Source organism: Natrix helvetica (assembly GCF_964273705.1).
Source record: "Natrix helvetica genome assembly, chromosome: 1".
NCBI classification, from domain to species: domain Eukaryota; kingdom Metazoa; phylum Chordata; class Lepidosauria; order Squamata; family Natricidae; genus Natrix; species Natrix helvetica.
In genome coordinates this window covers 221,020,140-221,033,544 of record NC_138548.1, presented here as the reverse complement: position 1 = coordinate 221,033,544, position 13,405 = coordinate 221,020,140, and the positions used below count along the sequence as shown (strand labels likewise).

At 44.8% G+C, this 13,405-nt stretch overlaps 1 protein-coding gene across 1 annotated transcript in view; it reads left to right on the top strand.

The window, feature by feature from the left end:
- TIMELESS (timeless circadian regulator) overlaps window positions 1-11,278 on the top strand; it is a 72,445-nt gene extending 61,167 nt beyond the window's left edge. Inside the window, exons 29-30 of the mRNA XM_081934578.1 lie at window positions 4,354-4,427; window positions 10,331-11,278. Coding sequence (XP_081790704.1) covers window positions 4,354-4,427; window positions 10,331-10,404 — 148 coding nt within the window. The 3' untranslated portion in view covers window positions 10,405-11,278. The remainder of the gene's footprint in view (window positions 1-4,353; window positions 4,428-10,330) is intronic.
- Window positions 11,279-13,405: the final 2,127 nt, after the last annotated feature.

Genomic DNA, 13,405 nt, shown 5'->3' with positions numbered 1-13,405 from the left:
ATATACATTATACACAGAGAGAGAGAGAGAAAAAAAGTCAACAAATTGATCTAAATATTATGCTAATCTTTAAATCCCTCAGACAACCATCTGTTATTGTATTTAATGCATAAAAAGTCCACAAATGGTTTCCAGTTTCTTATAAAACTGTCTAGTCTATCATCTCTAATCAAAGCAATTAATGTTCCCATCTTAGCTAATTCAATTTTAAAATCCATTCTTCAGCTAGCATCTCTCTTTCTTTCTAGTACTTGGGAAGTTCTTACAGCAATCACTATAATATCTAAACACTTCAGTTTTTATTAATATTTGTATCTTAAATATTTATGCATTATCATTATTATGTTTATCTGGTATATTTTAACATATTTACAAGACCGCCACATGCAATAAAATGAACCTAGATTTTGATTATATTTCCAGCACTTACTAGAAGTCCCTTTATACATTTTGCTTGTCTAGCAGGGATCAAATACCAATGATACATCATTTTATATAAATTTTCTTTCAAGTATAATTTAATGTAAATTTTAGTCCATTGGTCCATACATTCTCCCATTTATCTAGCGTTATGTTATACCCAATTTTTTTACCCATTTTACCATACAATCAAGATACTCATCTTTCAAATTCATCTTGACCTGAGTAACATTTTATATACTTTAACAATCAAGTGGTTATCTCAGAACATAAATTAGCATCAAGTTCAGATTTAGTTCCTATGAAAACAAGTTTTTTTGTAACATTTAAATCTTTCAAAAATTCTATAATAATTAAACCAATCACAAACAAATCCTTCACTTAATAATTGTTCTCTTCTCTTTAACTTAAATCCTTCTTTTTCAAATATCAGTAAGTTCCAATATGCCCAATTGATTGCCTAATAGCATGAATCTTAAAACCAGGGTTAACTTACTTTATCATACCATAGATAAGCATGCCACCCAAATCTCAAATCAGAACCTTTGAGGTCTAATAGCCTTGAATTTTTTAAAGTTATCCAATCTTTTATCCATACCAGACAACAAGCATATAATCTAAGATCCAGCAAATCCAAATCTCCTCTGTCTTTAGAAGACTGTAGCAGTTTATATTTAATCCTTGGTTTTTTTATTTTGCCTAATAAATTTAGATATATTTTTCTGCCACTGTTTTAAAGAAGAATCTCTAATCAATAGCAGTATACTCTGGAGTAGAAATAACATTCTAGGTAATATATTCATTTTAATTACTGAAATTCTTCCCATTAATGACAAATCTAATTTTTGCCATCTATTTAAATCTAATTTTATCTCTTTCCACATTTTAAGGTAATTATTTTTGTAAAGCTTAGAATTTTCCTCAGCAAGAGTCACCCCCAAATACTGTACCTTTTTCTCAATGTTAAAATCAGTTTTAAATTCCAATTTTATTTTGATCTTCCGCAATTACCGTGTTTCCCCGAAAATAAGCCACGCCCTGCTAATAAGCCCAATCGGGCTTTTCAGAGCATGCGCCACAATACGCCCTCCCCTGAAAATAAGCCCGCCCCCAGTCCCCGCCATTAACACTGTACCACCTGCCGGTACAGCTTCCGGGGCAAAAAGAGGGCTCGCCGCAAAAACAGCGGCAGGCCAGCAATGTGATCACCCCCTCCTGCCTGTTCCTTCTCGTGCAAAAAAACACCGCCAACCCCAATGGCAAAGGCAGCCTGCCTGGTTCCCTTCCTCGCGTTCCTCGCCATTGTGCTCAGGGAAGCGGCTGGTGAAAAAAAAACTTCTCACGAGTTCAATCAAACATCTTGAAATCGCGAGAAGGTTTTTTTTTTTTTTTACCAGGGGCTTCCCTGAATATAATGTCGAGAAATGCAACAAAGCTAGAAAGGTAGGAGGCACGCCCCGCGGCCCAACACCGCCCACTTTGCCCCAATGGTAAAGGCAGCCTGCCTGGTTCCTTTCCCCGCCGTCCCTTTAACGAGGGGCGGCAGGTGGGGTGGGGGGGAGAAGCGAGGCATGCCTCCTACCTTTCCAGCTCCGCCGTGTTCCTCGCCCTTTCGCCGATTGAATCCCCTTGTAAAAAAATCTCATTAGTTCAACTCGCGAGATCATTTTTTACAAGGGGATTCAATGAGCGAAAGGGCGAGGAACGCAACAGAGCTGGAAAGATAAGAGGTGTACCTCACAGCCCAACACCGCCCACCTCGCCCCAATGATAAAGGCAGCCTGGCTGGTTCCCTCTCCTGCCGTCCCTTTAGTGAGGGGGGAGAGGTGGGGGGGGGAGAGAAGCGAGACGCGTGTCCTAGCGCTACCAGAGACTGACAGCTCTGTTGCGTTCCTCGCCCTTTCGCTCATTGAATCCCCTTGTAAAAATAATTTTGCGAGTTGAACTCATGAGGCTTTTTTTACAAGGGGATTCAATCGGCGAAAGGGCGAGGAACGAAACGGAGCTGGAAAGTTAAGAGGCATGCTTCGCTTCTCCCCCCCCCCCACCTGCCACCCCTCGTTAAAGGGATGGCGGGGAAGGGAACCAGGCAGGCTGCCTTTACCATTGGGGCAAGGTGGGTGGTGTTGGGCCGCGAGGCGTGCCTCTTACCTTTCCAGCTCCGTTGCGTTCCTCGCCATTGTATTCAGGGAAGCCCCTGGTAAAAAAAAACCTCGCGATTTCAAGATGTTTGATTGAACTCGCGAGAAGTTTTTTTTTTTTTACCAGCCACTTCCCTGAGCACAATGGCGAGGAACGCGACGCAGCTGGAAAGGTAAAAGGCGCGCCTTGCTTCTCACCTGCCCCAGAAATAATAAGCCTTCCCCTATAATAAGCCCAAGGCCATATTTCGTGGGGCAAAAGAAAATAAGCCCCTGTCTTATTTTCGGGGAAACACGGTATATTCTTGGTCAATATTTTCATCTTTAATTTATTTATTTTTAAACCCCCATTTCTCCAAACATTTTGATCTTCCTCATAACATATTCAACGTTCCCTAGGGGGTCTTGCATAATGAGTCATCAGCAAATGTGCGAAGTTGTGTGCTTTAATTTGTAGTCCTTTTGCTCTTATGTCTTGTTTAATATCTCAGTTTAACAGTTCCAACATCAGAATAAATAATAAAGGGGATAAAAGACACCCTTGTTTTGTTCCTTTCTGAACTTCACATGGTTGTCACCATAATCCAAGTTTTATGGAATGTATAGATGGGGTATAAAGCCCAATCCAAAGTCCATCTTTTCCACTACTTTAAACATAAAGGCCCAGTTCAAGTTGTCAAACGCTTTTTCTGCACCTAGAAAAATCAATGCATCCTGTTTGTCACTCTGTTGGTGTAACTGTTCAATTACATTCAAAATTACTCTTGCATTATAATTTTAGTTGTCATTTAGGTAAGAAGCCACACTGGTCTTCGTGTATATAATCCTGTAAAACTTTTTAAAGCCTCTCAGCTAGAATAGATGTGAAAGTTTGCAGTCATTATTAAGGAGAGAAATTGGCCTGATAGTAACATTTACTATCAGTTACAGTAGAAATGAGTGCACCATTGGGAGATTGAAATAACTGGTTAGGAGTCGATCAACATGGAGAAGAATCTTATCTATCTGCACTAGAAAATAACTTGATGGCCCATAATGGTTATCAGTTTGGCCATCTCTTCCTTTAGAGTGAGCTTTGGTTTCAACACTGGCCTGCAATTGGGAAATGAAAATCAGAGACTTGTTAGTACCGAATGTTCTGAGGATATTTATTATTTATTATTTATTTATTTCTTTGCACTTCTAGACCGCCCCCTCTCCCAAAAGGGACTCGGGGCGGTGTACAGTCCACACAGCAAATACATCATCCACAGTAAAATTCATTAAATAGATAAATATGGAGGAGGTTAAAAGAATTAAAAAAACTGTACAGCAAGAATATAAATATGGCTTTAAAACCCCTAAAATCAATTAAATTTAAAACAATACCCTTAAAATACTAGTTAAAAATATATTTCCAGGAGGTAACAGTTATAACAGTTATAATTATGCCAGGCCAGCTAATCGGAACAGGTGAGTCTTCAATTTTTGTCGGAAGGAGCGGAAGTCCGTGGTGGTTCTAATATCGGGGGGGAGGTCATTCCAGAGGGTTGGGCCCATCACAGAGAAGGCCCTACTCCTTGGCGCCGCCCGCTGGCATTGCCTAGTGGACGGCACCTGGAGAAGCCCCTCCCTGTGAGAGCGAATTGGCCGCAGGGATGTATGTGGGAGGATGTGATCCCGCAAGTAACTAGGTCCTGTGGATAGACTAAAGCGTAAGAGAAATGGTTTGCCAGATGTAGCAAGCAATTTGTAATCTCAATCCCCCTCTCTTGGTTTGTCTGACAAGCTGTTTTCTTCTTGCTACTTGCAGAGAGAAGTGTATCCAGCATCCTTTGGGCCCCAAAAGAAGCCGCTCGGTCGATGAGGAGGAAAACCATAACCAAGGTATGCTTGGCTCTAATTCTGGGGTTTTAAACCTCTAGTATTTCTAGACTTCATGATATGTCAAACCAAACTATTACAAGTCACTGACCCAGATTTTATTTAGAAAACAAAATCAGTATGTAATACAAATTATAATGGGACAGAACTAAAAAAAAAAAGACAAAAGACCTGAAGTTATGCGTAGCCTATTTTCCTGTCAAGGGTGCCCAAGTTGTCCTGTGCGCTGCTTGGGGAATCCAAGCATGGGTTAACTTTGTCCATTAGCCTAGAGACTGAGTTATGTAAATTGATGGCCATGCCTCCTCTGACTGGACTAGTTCAGTTTTTTAACTCAGTCCAGCCTAAAGAGACGTAAAAAAAATTCTCTTCTAGGACATTAGACAAATTACTCCTTTCCTTACTTATTTCTTTATTCTTTGTTTATTCTTTATTATTCTTTATTTAATTAGTTGATCTTCTGGATTTATTACGTCGGGATTTATTTCGTGCATTTGGACTGAATTGTGGTTCAAGAAAACGTGAGCCGCGTTGTCTGCTCGTTTCAACGAGCAGTAATTACGTTGGGCTAGACTTGTTCTCGTTGGTGTTTCGGTGGTTCCCCTTAAGGCTCTTGCGGCCAGGGGGGACCAACACATTGGAAGAATTGCAGCAGCTAGCTGCCACGGATGTGAGTCGGTTTGCCATTCTCTGCCCCGTGGGTGCCGTGGTGAGAGTAGGTTCACCTCTCTCGCGTCGGTTTGAGTGGCCACGATCCGCTTAGAGGGCGCCATCGGCCCAACGTTACTCGTCACCTCATGATTGTGGCGCTGCCGTTCCCTTCATATTGACTTCAGTTGTGCCGGCTGCAGTTCGTACAGTGCTTAGTAGCAAGCGGTGGCCATTTTGTCAACATTTGAATTTCGTGCCATTTATTTCTGCCGCGGTGGCCATTTTTGACATCGCCTCTCTGAGCGCCGAGGGACAGCCGGAAGGGGCGTGCTTAGCGTTTCGCACCCAAATGGCACCTATGTCACTAACAGCTTGTTCTGGGAGCTGAGAAGGTCGGTTTGCCGTTGCTGCTCCAGCACACGCTGTTACTTTGCAAGTATTCCGAATCATTCCAATTCAGTTTTCCGGCAATCACCTCTGATTTTGGGTCGTGAGCTGAGCCTTTCAACTCCTTGTTAGTAATTATGGCTGATCGTTCCATCTCCGGAGGCAGCGCTGTGGCTTCTACCTCTTCCCCGCTGCACTCCGAGGCTGCTGGGGCCAGTACTAGGGTGGGGAGAGCCACCACTAGGGCCGCTAGTCACAGGGCTCGTGCTTCATCTGCGGCTCCAATTAGGGCCGTCAAGCGCAAGGACAAGGGTAAATCAAAAGTTCCCGTGGCCACCAACAGGTCACCTCTGGCTTTAGTAGCTGAAGGCCCCTCACCCAGTTCTCCCATTCATTTGACAGGAATACAGGGTTGGTCTCTGGACCTCCCTATCCCACTGGAACTGGCAACTGAGGAAGGGGAATTGGGGCCCCAATCTCCCCCTGATCCTTCTTAGGCCAGCTCAGCCTCAGCTTCAGTGCCCACACGTTCGGAGCCTATAGCCACATTTACCCCCACAGCTGCTGGTCTGAGACTTGAGGAAGGTTCTGAGTTTAACCTTCCCCCTGCACTACAAAACATGATCTCAGCAGCCATCGCACAAGGCGTGGATGCAGAGTTGCATCGCAGGGCCCAGAGGCCTAGGGTTGCAACCTCAGCTAGGGACACCCTTAATTCCCAGCCCTACAATAGAAGGCAGCCATTTCGTGCTGGGGATTCGGGGTTCACTACCGCCCCATATAACTCCCAGTACAACAGGCCCTATACACAACCTCAGGATAGGACCCAGGACTGTTCTGGGATCAGAGATAGGGGCCGGCAACAGAACCAGCAACAGCCTCTGGCGCGGCAGCCATTTCATGGCCGCAACAACCGGTCCTTTCGGAGATACCGGTGACTCACACGGGGTGGAGCCCATTGGGGGACGCCTAACAGCTTTCGTCCACCAGTGGGCAGAAACCACCTCAGACGCCTGGGCCATCCAGACCGTGGGGCAGGGCCTCACTCTAGAATTTCTCACCATCCCCCCGAGGCATTTCATCAGGTACCCCCTACCTAGGTGTCAAATGAAACGACGTCTGATGGACACCGAGATCCAATATCTGTTGTCAATCAATGCCATAGAAAATGTACCACAAGGGCAAGAACGACTAGGCTTCTGTTCAATACTATTTCTAGTCCCCAAAAGCTCGGAAGGATGGTGGGCCATCCAAGACTTGAAACGGCTCAACTTATACCTCAAATATCAGAGATTCAAGATGCAATCTCTAAAAAGCATCCTGACTTGCATTCGCCAAGGCGACCTGATGACCTCCGTTGACATCAAGGAGGCGTACCTCCATGTGCCGATACATCTGGCCCACCGAAGGTTCCTAAAATTCTAATTTGCTGGGCGCCATTTCCAGTACCAGGCATTGCCATTTGGCCTTTCTTCGGCCCCGCGAACCTTCACAAAGTTGCTGGCGGTAATAGCCGCGTCTCTTCGATCGACGCCCATAAGAGTCAATTGTTATTTAGACGACATCTTGATCTTGTCATCATCCCGGGTCTAGGCGAACCAGGACCTACAAGCTATAATCGGCACTCTACAGTGCCATGGTTTTGTCCTGAACTTTCCGAAAAGCCATTTGCACTCAACCAGGTCCTTATTGCACCTCGGGACTCCTATCAACTTGGATTTGTGCGAGGTATCATTGTCGCAGGAGAGATGTCAGAGCCTGCAGACCCTGGTGAGTCAAGTACTACGACAGAGGTCGTTACTGCTAGCAGTTCTTTCCCAACTTCTCGGGAAAATGGTGTCATGCATAGACATAGTTCCCTGGGCACGATTCCACATGTGCCCGCTTCAGTGGTTCCTGCTCCCCTTCTAGAGGGCCCACACCAGCCACTCGCAGACCAAGGTTACCCTGCCACCCAAGGTGCTACAATCGCTCCGATGGTGGACATCATCCAAACTACTCAAGGGATGCCCCTTCAAGGAGCCAGACCGCATCGTAGTAACGACGGATGCGAGTCTATTCGGCTGGGGAGCTCACGCCTTGGACCGGGTGGCACAGGGACGCTGGACAGCCCAAGAACTCCGGAACAGCATCAACTGGCTGGAGCTTCGGGCCATCCAGCTAGCCCTCCACGAATTTCGGGACCTGGTGATGGCCGACCATGTGTTAGTCCTCACCGACAACGTGGCCTCCAAGGCTCATGTCAACCGCCAAAGAGGCACGTGGTCCAGGTCCTTGATGTTGGAAGCGAAGAGACTTCACCATTGGGCGGAGAGCTGCCTAGTATCGATTTGAGCGGAGCACATATCGGACACAGCCAACGCACAGTCGGATTGGCTGAGCAGGGCCACAGTGGACCGGGCAGAGTAGCATCTCCATCCGGCCCTGTCCCAGGAACTGTCTCACGAGTTCGGCCGGCCCGAAATGGACCTCTTTGCGCAGCATCACAACTCGCAGCTGCCGAGGTTTTACACCAGGTACCAAACACCGGGGACGGACGGCACCGACGCGCTTTGCAGCCCATGGCCGGAAGGCCTTCTTTATGCTTTTACTCCTCTACCAATCATTCCACTTGTTATTCAGAAAATCCTAGTGGAACAGGCGGACGTCCTCATGATCGCTCCAATGTGGTCGTGCCGCCCCTGGTATGCCGACCTCATCCACCTGTCCATCTCACGCCCCTGGAGAATATCGGACGATTGGATACACCTTTCCCAGGGAGCTCTCAATCATCCGAACCCCCAACTGCTACAGTTAGCCGTGTGGCACATGAGCAGGCTATCTTGACTTGACAACACTTTTCTGACAAAGTCATTGACACAATCCAGGCAGCGCGACGCCCGTCCACAACTCGCATCTACGAGGCCACTTGGCAGGTTTTCTACAGATGGTGCTGGTCAGCCGGCATTGACCCGGTTAAGACGTCCGTCCCACAGGTATTGGATTTCTTGTAAATGGGCTAATGGACAACACCCTCCGCCGCCAAATTGTGGCTCTATCAACTGTGATTGGTGGCGGGCAGGGCCGTTCCCTGGCACAACACCCCAGGGTCCGATCATTTGTGAAGGGTGCATCTAACCTCAGACCGCCAGTGCATCGTTACCCTACCTGGGACCTGTCTCTGGTGCTCAGGGCCCTCACGGCTATACCATTCGAGCCCATCCGCATGATCAGTCTCCGATTGTTGACCCTTAAAACTGTCTTCTTGGTAGCAATTACATTGGCTAGGAGGGTGTCGGAACTGGCGGTGTTGTTGGTCCGCTAGGACCTCTGCATCATCCATCCGAACAGAGTCATTCTGCGGTTGGACCAGGCATTCCTTCCAAAAATTAACTCTTAACAGAGCACAAGAACTCATTCTCCCAGACTTCTGCCCGCAGCCTTCACATTCACAGGAGCGGCGGTGGCATCACCTTGACGTTCGCAGGGTGCTCCGTCATTATGTGAAATCATCCATGGGGCAGAAGGTGTCCTCACATATCATCGGACGCTGGTTGAAAGCGTGTATCGCCCTTGCTTACAACAGTCAATCTCGACCGGCTCCCAGATGCATCACTCCCCATTCCACCAGGAGTGCTGCTACCACGGCGGCCTGGGCGACACAGGCCTCAGTGGAAGACATCTGCAGGGCGGCGACCTGGTCATCACCATCGCCCTTTATGAGACATTGTAAAGTTGACATGTATGCCTCGGCAGAGGCTTCCTTTGGGCAGCGAGTCTTGCAGAGGGTTCTTTTACCACCTGGGGCCCCTGACCAGCCTAGCTCCCGCCCTAGCTCCCGCCCTAGCTCCCGCCATTGCTTTGGCATGTCCCATGCTTGGATTCCCCAAGCAGCGCACAGGAGAACGACCGTTGATTTACCTGAACAGTCCTTCTATGTGCGCTGCGAGAGGAATCCAAACCCGCCCTTGGCTTCAGCTGGTCCGGTCATTTGACCTTTTGCATACACTTCCATTCGTATGGTTTACTTACCTCATTAATTATTACATTTCGTGACATTTGTTTCCATCTCTTGGATCGGCTGAGCCTTCGTACAAAACTGAATTACCCCAGTCAGAGGAGGCGTGGTCAACAGTTACGTAACTCAGTCTCTAGGCTAATGGACAAAGTTAACCCATGCTTGGATTCCCCTCGCAGCGCACATAGAAAGACCGTTCAGGTAAGTCAACCGTCGTGCTACAAGCTACAAATGTAATGTTTGCTATTTGTTAAGTTGGATCAAACATAATGCTGGTTTAAGAGGACATTTGCTGTGCCCTAACTGAGCTCTAAGTGACATCTTGATATTTATTAATTATTAAATGTATATGTCGCCGATGTCACTATCAAACAACTCTAAGTGGCTTATAACAGCAATATAAAACATCAAAACAATAAATAAAATACATTTTCTATTTCTAATTTCTGTCAATAATTCTTTTAAGAACTATTGTTGCCAGCTCTTCTTCCAGGTGCATTGGCATCTTGAGTTATTTGTCATTTACTTTATGTTACCAAGCAGAGTAAAAATGATCTGTCGGCATAAGATATATTGGACCATGAGGCTGAAAGTGGGCTTTTAGCCAGTATCCGGGTCCACATGGCCATACGCTTGTTTCTCCCAACATACAACAAAGTTAGTTAAACATTTTGCTACCTGAAATACTTTTCTTAAGAAGCCTACTCTCTCCAATTTTTCATAGTTGAATCCTGGATTTAATTGTGCTGTGTGCCAGCATCTTCCCTTCAATAAGCTTTATGACATTGGAATATATGAATAAGTGACAGCAAGTATTCCCAGCACCACTTTTTATCTATCCTTATTTTCACATTTGGCTTTGGCACTACAGATTCCAGTGATGAGGATGGACCACGACCCGCCAGTAAAAGGAAGTGCCTGCGAATTGAGGAAGATGAGGACTGAGGGAATCAAAAACGTCTCTCTTCGCATGTCAATGAGACCAGTGAAACCAGTCACCTCAAAAATTGGAATGGGCAAGATGGAGAACAATCAGCATCCTCCCATCTTCTGTGCAGAACAGTGAAAATATTAGGGGAAGAATACAGAAACTGAACTTCTATATAATAATTAAAAATCTGTATGATCACCAATGTGGAGGGAGTAGAATAAGAAAAGAGCTCCTAACTTCTGCTCTAGGATTAGCTACAATTGTTGTTAAAGCTATTGTGACAGTCAGCCTTCAAACTGTTCCAGGTTTGTATATAACTGCCTGCCCTTGCTTAGCTGGCCTTCCTTGGTATTGTTTGCTTAGAGTCACTAAGAATCACCCTTACCAGCTAGATTGCCCCCCCCAAAGGGGGGGGATACTTGTTTTTCACAGTGTTTGGTTTGTTTGTGGATCTGCCTCTTGTGTCTCTGGTTTGGCTAGGATATCATGAGCATATATGTCACATTTTGCCTTAATTACCTGAACACATCAATATTGGTTTCTGCTGTTTATCTGCTTTTTCCCCTCTGTTTATGAAATTCCTTGTCAGAAAAAAAGGGGGGGGGGTGAAAGTAGGCCAACAGAAAGCCTTGCTAAAAATACGGCAGTGATGGGATGATGATACAAGAGATATTAAATATGTAATTGTATGCATCTATGGTATTTCTGCCTTGCCTCCTTCGGTAGGAGTTGTTTTCACATTGGATTTTTCTGAAATCTGCCCGGTGTCAGCAGAATGATGTATGACAATTGTGGATATTTGTGCATGTCTTTCTTGTATTTTTGATATATATTTTTTAAAAAGAACATCGATTGATTCTAAAAAATAAAGTATAAAGTAAGAGATTTCTCTGCCTTTGTCCTGCATGACTACTTAAAACAGCCAGAAGATCTGAGAGCTTGCCAGACATGGAGAATCTTGTGAAGGATTATCCTACTGATGTTTCTGTTTTGCTTTCAATAAAAACGGGATGATTGTAGTAATTCCTAGTATTTTCAGGCTCAAATTGTGCGGGGGGGAGGGGTTGCCCTCATTGCAATTGTGAGCATTACTGCCTACGTATGGAACAAGTATGAGGAGACAATTGCTGTCATTATGCCTTTTTCTAAGCCCACCAATGTTCCTTAAATTGGATTTGTTGTATCCCCAGTTCAATTAGCTCCTCTCAGTAAAACTGGCAAAGCAATTATGTGTTAGCAGGCATACTGTCATTGGCACTGCAGCTGAGAAACTGTTCCTCACACACCCATCTCATACCCTATATCCCAGTGATGGCGAACCTATGGCACGCGTGGCACAGGTGGCACACGGAGCCATTTGTCAGGGCACGCGAGACGCACATGACCCCCCTGCGCTCTCCCCACTTATGGCACGCGAGCCAAAAAAGGTTCGCCATCGCTGCTATATCCCATGCTTCTTTTTCTGTGGAGCGAAGCTAACTGTGAGATCTTTACCCTTTACTTTTACTGTGAGATGTGAAACATAAAACTATAGAAAGTTGTTTAATTTGGGGTCCCTTCAGTTTCCTGGGAGTTCAGGGACATTCATTTTTATAGCTGACCTCCACATGCACACAAATAAATATATAAACCGAACTTTTGTTAAGTGAGTTTTGTCTCATTTTACGACTTTTCTTGCCATATTTGTTAAGTGAATCACTGCAGTTTTTAAATTAGAAACACGGTTGTTAAATGAACCGCATTGACTTTGCGTGTCAGTAGGTCGCAAAAGGGGATAATGTGACCCCGGGACGCTGCAACGGTCATAAGTATGAACCAGTTGCCACGCATCTGAATTTTGATCACATGATCACGGGATGCTGCACCGGTTGTAAGTCTGAAAAATGGTTATAAGTTGCTTGTTTCAGTGCCACCGTAACTTTGAACAGTCACTAAATGAAATGCTGTAAGTCGAGTACTACCTGCACTGAATGCACACATTGCATAAGTCACTACGGGTGGCGATTCATGTCCTGAATCCCAAATGCAACGACAGTAGGATACATCAATCTTAATCTTAAAATGGGAGAGGTTGGAAGAGAAGGGTAGCTGGACAAGAGGTACTTTTTTTTTTTAATATATTTTTATTATTTTTACATTTAAAACAGTGCAGTACCACAGAGTCGAAATGACCATACATTCACATTATACACAATTAGTCTCAACCATTAACCATTAGCCTACTTAGTGCATTAGCTATCCTTCTGTCCAATCACAATATATACAGTTTGTTCCAGTCTTGTCACCTTGTCTTATACCAATCATAAAATCTGTTCCAGACTTCAAAATATTCTGATTCCCCTTTATTTTTAAGTTCAAGAGTGAGCCTATCTGCTTCCCCACAGGCCAACACTTTTCTGATTATATCTAGCTCTGATGGTGTATTTTCTTTTTTCCAATACTGCGCAAAAGTTATGCGCGCCGCAGTTAGTACATGTATAATTAGATAGAGTACACTTTTCTTAAAACCTTCCGGTATTATGCCTAGGAGAAAAATTTCTGGTTTAAACAAAATTTGGCCTCCCACCATGTGTTCCAAGCATGATTGAATCATTTTCCAATATCTTTTGGCCTCATTGCATGTCCATCACACATGATAAAAAGTGCCTGGTGTTTTTTTACACTTCCAACAATTTGGGGCCAGATTTTTAAATATTTTGGAGAGCCGTGCTGGGGGGAGATGCCATCTGTAGAACATCTTATAAAGATTTTCTTTATACGCCGTAGCCAATGTTAGTTTCCGATTAAGTATCCAAAGTTTTCCCCACTTAGCCAATTCCACATTATAACCAAAAATTTTCACCCAGGCGACCATAGTTTCTTTGACATGTTCCTCCTCTAGCTTATACTCCAACAAAAATTAATACAACACTTTGATCAGCCTGTTTTCTGTCTGTATCAAAAGTTTAACACTGTGTAATCTTTAGCGATACCTTCCTTCTTCCTGTCCTGTGCAAACCTTGATTGTATCTGTAA